This window comes from Amblyomma mixtum, chromosome 9 (assembly GCF_055824585.1).
Source record: "Amblyomma mixtum isolate Tamu chromosome 9, ASM5582458v1, whole genome shotgun sequence".
NCBI classification, from domain to species: Eukaryota; Metazoa; Arthropoda; class Arachnida; order Ixodida; family Ixodidae; genus Amblyomma; species Amblyomma mixtum.
Genome location: NC_143020.1, coordinates 11,185,376 through 11,192,169, shown reverse-complemented (window position 1 = coordinate 11,192,169; position 6,794 = coordinate 11,185,376). Strand labels below are relative to the sequence as shown.

Genomic DNA, 6,794 nt, shown 5'->3' with positions numbered 1-6,794 from the left:
CTCATTTGTCTCACCATGAAAAATTGTAGTGAAAAATGCAGTATAAATTTAGAATTGGACGTATTTTTTTATTAGTGGTTGTAGAAAATTGAGAGCGTGTTTTGCTTCTGTTATCCCGGTGCATCGTGAATCCCACCGGAATTCAAAGATGGCGCACAACTTAGTGAAGTTAATAGATCAGATCTTCTGCTGGTTGTTATGCTGCGCTTCCCTAATCAAAACGAAGTGCCTATGAGAGAGTACACTTCACCCTTAATTTTTTCAGCCATCGCTTTTTCTTGAATATATAGATCACTAATTTCCTCGGCACATGGCAGTAAATGACAGCGGATTGATTCTCTTCGTGCCCAATTAATCGTTAGACGTTGCGAGTGCATTAAAACTCCTGTTTTTTCTATGTACAAGCGCAATAGTTTTTGAAATATTCTTTTTTTCCACGGAACGGTTTAAGGTTGAGTTTTCAGGATGCATACTGCAGTTTAACTTTTAGTTGCCTGAGTGTTGTGCTTATAAAAAATAACCAACAGCTCCATTGCTCGCAACAGGGCTTTGTGAGCGTGCTTAAAAATAGCGCGCACTTTATCTTTAAGCGTTCAAACTTCATCGAATGTCTTAACAAGATTATTAAGTATAACCAGCTGGATGAAAATAAAAATAAGTTCCAAAGTAAGCTAAAAAAATAAATAAAGATGGTTTGGTTCAAGGGGTGTAACGTCCCAAAGCGACTAAGGCTATGAGAGACGCCGTAGTGGAGGGCTCCGGAATGTCAACCACCTGGGGTTCTTTAACGTGCACTGACATCGCACAGTACACGGGCCTCTAGAATTTCTCCTCCAAAGAAATTCAACCGCCGCGGCCGGATCGAACCAGCGTCTTCCGGGTCAGCAGCCGAGCACCATAACCGCTCAGCCACCGCGGCGGCTTAAAGAAATAAAGATTTTAAATTTAGGTTACGTCAAATGTATAACAAACGAAAATAGTCGCAATTGCTGTGGTCCCCTTGAGGGGTTGTGTTAAATAAATGGTTTTGTCCTTACTATCCCAGACAGCGATGAAATGCAGCCTTAAGTCAACGTTCGCGCAGCATAGAAGGTTATAGAGGGAGATAAATAAGTAGAAGTGCTTTTCTGCCAGGCGGTAAACACAGCGTTCGCTTTCAATCGCCTGCCGCGTTCGCCTCTACGCAGACAGACATAAAGTAGTGTGTTCAACTAAGGGAAAGAAGTAAACATAATAGCGCCCAGCCCACACCGCCTAAGGCACGACAGGCTGAAATCAATATAAGATATTGAGAGTAACTAAAATTTCGTTGAGAAAAAAATAAAAAAGGGGAGGGGTATCCATCATCAACATTCCACAGCCAACACAGGAGCCCCAGTTCAGCTTAATTTATTTCAAAATTGGAACTATCTAACCGTAATGAGATATTTTCCTTGATTTTCTTGATGAACTATTCATGATGGCCGAAATAACATTCATTTCGCAGTGTTTCATGCTGAAGACATGATTTCTTGAATATATTGACTGGCAATTCTTCATTTCAAGTTCCGGGCGCTATGCTTGTAGGGCATCTTGCCAGTTCTGCTCACATACTAGAGTCCGTAAAAACTAGTGAAAGAAAATTAGGAAGTGATTTGTAATAACTAGGCGTCTTAATTCTTTTAAATCACGTTTGCTATTTGTGAATTTCATGTCCTAGCGAATCTCCTTGCACTGCTTGTATTGACCATCGCTGCTTTCTGTTTAGTGCGCAAGATTATAGGTCGTAGACGTGCCGACAAGTTATGCTTGCAACTTGTGTTTTGTGAGTGTCGTCATGTGTACATTCAGCTGAAATGTGTAGGCAAATCTAATTACAGCTTTTATATTTCGTCTTATTTTTTACTGTACGGAGGCAAACAGGCAAACGGGTGGGCAGGCAGGCAGGCAGGCAGGCAATTCAAGGCACACAAACTCCCTTTGTCTTCGCATGCCCCCGGTCACTGTCTAAACGATCATTTCATGCTGTTCCATGACATATGCGACACATGACAGCTGACGGCGATTTTCTGCCTTGCCAGGTCCGTTCACCGCATTGAGGCGTCCTAATTATCTCAGGTTCGGAGAGGCACCGTCCCGGTGGAGGGAATGGACGCCCCGCACAAAAGGAGAATGTGGGTAAGGGCCCTCTTGTCCTGCCTTCTCCTTTAGCTCCACCCGCTAATCTCTAACAAAGGCAGCTGACATTTCGAACCATGTAGATATAGCAGCGTGCTTTAAGAGTGCTCTTGCCAATATTCTAGAGGCATCAAAGGTCAAATATCAACCCTATTAAGGTTATCAGGAACAGCCTGGCTTCGCAAGTGGCAGCGGGTGAAACGAGCCTCGCCTCGTTTCGTCCTCACATCTACAGTCTTTGCCAAAAGTAAACGGGCTACATGGTTCGCTTCTCATTCGTATAGTAGAGCCCTCATGGGTTCCCTTAAGTTGAAAAAGTTCTTTGAAGGGAAGGACACGGGTTCTCAATGCCATACAAATATTTAGAGCTTGAGGGCTGGCAATATAGATTTAATACACAACTGAGAAGCAAACCGCGCAGCCTGGTTACTTTTTCCAAAGATTGTACATACAATTATGGAGCGGGCTAGTGACGGCACAAGTGTGGCAGGCACTTATACCGCGGTCCTCTCTATCTTTAGAACACACCAGCAGACTAAGGATGCCCGCAGCATCGTCCAAGGAAAAGGTAGAATGGTCGGCAAAGTTGTGAACATCTTCTATGTTCTCAAAGAGGCTGAATCCTATATCAGGCAGATAATGCGGCGATAAGCAACGACGTGAATGATTTCTCGCTTAAACCGTATTTATAACTAAGTCGTCGCGTTTTCTTGATTCGTAAACTGGGCACATCCATTGTGTTTTCACCTGAAAGTTTCTTTTATTATTAATGCATGCTTTTTCGGTGAAATTCAGTTGTGAAGATTTAAAAATAATCCGTTCTTAGTGCGTTCTACATTGCGCTGCGTGTTCAAAATGTGTATACACTCTTGGCTCTACTATTCGAATGAGAAGCAATCCATTCAGCCTGATTGCTTTTGGAAAAAACTGAACATTTTCGCCCCTCAATTTCTTATCAGCAATTCCCGTATTTTACTGCGTTAAGCACTATATTTTCATTGACAATTTATATGATGTGCGATACGGACTCTGTCTTTTGTGCCTACACGAGGGATCCGCAAGCTTATCATTGTGGCTTCCTCTCGCTGTCCTCTTCAGCTTTCTATTCATCCGCTAACTGCAGCAAAGGGAGAGAGATTTCCACACACGAGCAACTGAGCAATATCGCAGGCGATCCGGCAGTCTTTAGAGGTGGCTAATCGTCGTGTACGCAAAATTGCAGCATGAAGTAGTTAAAACTACAAACAATAAATACCCTTTTATACCCTGAGGCAGTAAACATTGCTTAAAAAAAACAAACGAAGCGATGTAGTCGAATTCGCCGCGACGCCGATAGGCGTAAGCATCACGCGACGAGGTAAAAATTATTTATCTGTCATAAATAAGGTGTCCAGGTCTATTTCGCGTTATTACTCAGAAATTTCAGCATCTGCGAGAACACGCTGAAAAGCTGGGCCAATTACCACAGTACTAAGTGAAAGCACAAATAGAACACGAGCGTGCTACTGCGTTAACAAGACGACAAGCCCTGTGACTTGCAGAACGAGTTTTGGCTGGGAAAAATAGATGCTTCGTGATCTCCTGAGGTCATTGCGTTTATTGTGCAGAAAACTGAAAAATCAGCGCCGAGAAGACAATGAGCTCACCCCAAAGAGAGTTTGGGCGTTCCTTTCCAGCTAACCCTAAAGCGAAAACAAGCGTTTTGCCTCACGAATCGTCTCTACGGCCCAGATATCTGGGGCTTTCGTGCCTTTTATCTCTCTATCTGGAATCACTGTCACATGCGCGGCACTGGTAGTGGCCCGTTGAGCGCCACTCGACAGGCCAGTGTGCTTTCCTTTTCTTCCTTCTTGCAAACACTTACTTAACAGCACGAGGTTCCCATGAGGATGAGGGTGAGGGCGCCCTCAAGCTGGTGACTCCTGGTGATTCTGGTCATGTCATTGTGTAGACACTTGTCCGTTATAGCACTGAATTTATATTAATCGACATCTGTGAATATAATCCATCTTTTCCTTCTTCCTTTGCAGTGCTACATGCAGGCAGAAATAATACTCGGAGTTCTCTGTCTACGAATCGTCATCTCTGACAGACTTTCGGTTTGTGAAAACAAAGGCAGCACAGATGAGGAACCTTTACGTATCAAAAACTGCACATTGAGCCACTTGAATGACGTGGTTGATGTCAGCTGCGTCGTCATCACAGAAATTCAGTCGTCATTCGGCCGTCAAGCTGCTGTAATCAGGGGAGCCGCTACATACCGACCAAAGTTCTCGGAGGAGAAAGTTCTTCAGGATGGAAATGAATTTCTCTCAATCCGCAAACTTAGTTTTGAATGCTGTTACCAATATCCACTGAAGAAAGGATCAGATGAAGTGAAATTTAATTTGAAACTTTTCCTCCAGATTATCCAGTTTGGTGAGCCATTGAGGGCCTTTTTAATTGAACTGATTGACCGAAATGAAGGGCGGTACATCATCGATATATATGCATCATCATCAGCGAGTAAAGCCAAACAAAGGAGAATAAAAGGAGACAGTAATCATATGTACAACTTCTGTAAAATATATGCCCAATCATTTGAGGGAAATACGTCACGTGTATGGCATGATACAAGTCAGGTATTTCCAAGAGGGACCGAAGACCTATCATACGCATTACGTGAAAAGTTTGTACTGGGAATCACTAAACGTATTATATTTTATGCCTGTTCTTTCATGCCCGTTCCCAAAAACGTAAAGAAATCGGCAAGAGTGCATCAAGTCAAGACTCAAGCTATAATTTTTCGCCGATTTACACGCGACGTGCTTTTGCCGGTGTACAACTTCAGCAACATTTACTTTCTGGGCTCCAAACTAAACTCCTCTTCACAAGACATTTTCTCAATCCGTACTTTCGAGCGCCTAAAAATGGAGGATGAAGCATTGAAGCCCGAAGATTATATTGCATCCAGCCCTTTTTTCATCGGTAAACCTTCTCTTAAATCGCTGACATGGGACGGAAGGACCCTGTATTGTCTTCTGGATCACGAATTGTGCACTCTACCTGCACTCGAAGACCTCAGTTTGGAAAAGTGTTCTCTCAGGGCTATGTACGGCTCACCATTTTTCTGCCTCAGCCTGCTCAAGACCCTCGAACTGTACAACAACGAATTGACCACCCTGTCCGCTGAAAATTTTGAGGGACTGAGCAGTCTGAAGAAACTCACTTTAACAAAAAACATAATCGTCATTAGCAGTCCTGCTCCTGTATTTTCCCCGTTGCTCAGCCTAGACATCCTGCATTTGGGAGAGAACAAAGTTGAAATCCTATTTCCGGAAATTTTCATTAGTCTGAACGTGAGCACCTTGTCGCTGTCATCAAACCTGATTTCAAACTGGTCGCAGCCAATCTTCTCCCGTATGGCAAGGCTGGAAGACCTGCAGCTGGACAGCAACAAGATTAGAGTTTTGGACGACACTATGTACAAGGACGTTGCCGATCTCGCTTCAATAAACATTTGCAATAACCCTTGGGACTGCACAAACTGCAGCATTAGAAATGTGGAACGTCTTTTGTTCCGACCGCATAAACAGGTTTGCTGTGAAAATTGTGTCGCTTGCAGGGGTGATAAAGCGCCTGTGGCAAATACCCCGGTAATAAGTGCACTTCCAAGCAGAGAAGCATGCCGTCTCCCCGACTATTACGTCATCATTGGGGTGCCTGTCATTCTGGTGGTCCTTGTGGGCTCGGTGACCGGGTACGCCATGTACGTCAACAGATGGTGCATCCGTTATTTTGCCCTATTACTTCGTGTCAAGGTCCAAGGATATCGACGACTGAAATCCGGGGAACGGTTCTTCTGGGACGCCTTCATTTCGTACCATAACTCGGACGCGGAATGGGTGCGTGAGAACGTGGTACCGACGCTGGAGTCCTCCGCCCTTCGATTCCGCGTGTGCATCGGTGAGCGCGACTTCATTCCCGGCATCCCCATTGTAGAGAATGTGTATCGTGCCATAGCACACAGTCGAAAATCGTTGTTTGTGCTCAGTCGGGAATTCTGCGCCAGCCGCTGGTGCACTTTCGAACTAACCCTGGCGCAGCACCGGCTTTTCGAGTCAGACCGCGAGAATCAGATGGTGTTTATCCTGCGAGAGGAAATCGCAGACTCTGAAATGTGTTCTCTACTGAAGTATTTGACCAAAACGAGGACTTATATTCAAGTCCCCGCCGTGGAGTCCGACGTCGGTGTGAAAGAATTCTTCTGGTTACAATTGCGAGCTGCCTTGGAATTCTGACTCTACGGTTCGGCTGCAGTGTTCTGAGGCCGAGGTGTGTGAACTTTTCTTAAACCTACAATTTGTCTTTTTCTCCTGCATTAAACTATTTAACTGCTGCTATGCATTACATTTCACTGAATGGACTGCATCACCGCTAGTGCCTCCTTTCCTTGAGTTATGTTTCGACGCCCGTAATCTCCATTAGGAGGAAGAATAACTTCGGAGCAGATATCGTTCATAAGGTAAGTTCGACTCAGGATCACCGCCTGTCGCTCTGTCCATCCCAGAGCTTCTTTTGAAGCAGAAGTTCACACGAACATCCAGCTTGCTTTTCTAAACCTTCTGATATTGTTGCACCGGGCCGCTTTACGAGGT

At 44.5% G+C, this 6,794-nt stretch overlaps 1 protein-coding gene across 1 annotated transcript; it reads left to right on the top strand.

The window, feature by feature from the left end:
• Positions 1-4,040: 4,040 nt before the first annotated feature.
• LOC149328303 (toll-like receptor 6) lies at positions 4,041-6,437 on the top strand. The gene is made up of 2 exons (XM_089558956.1): positions 4,041-4,052; positions 4,188-6,437. The coding sequence occupies exons 1-2, from the start codon at positions 4,041-4,043 to the stop codon at positions 6,435-6,437; spliced, it is 2,262 nt and encodes a 753-aa protein (XP_089415082.1).
• The last annotated feature ends 357 nt before the right edge of the window (positions 6,438-6,794 follow it).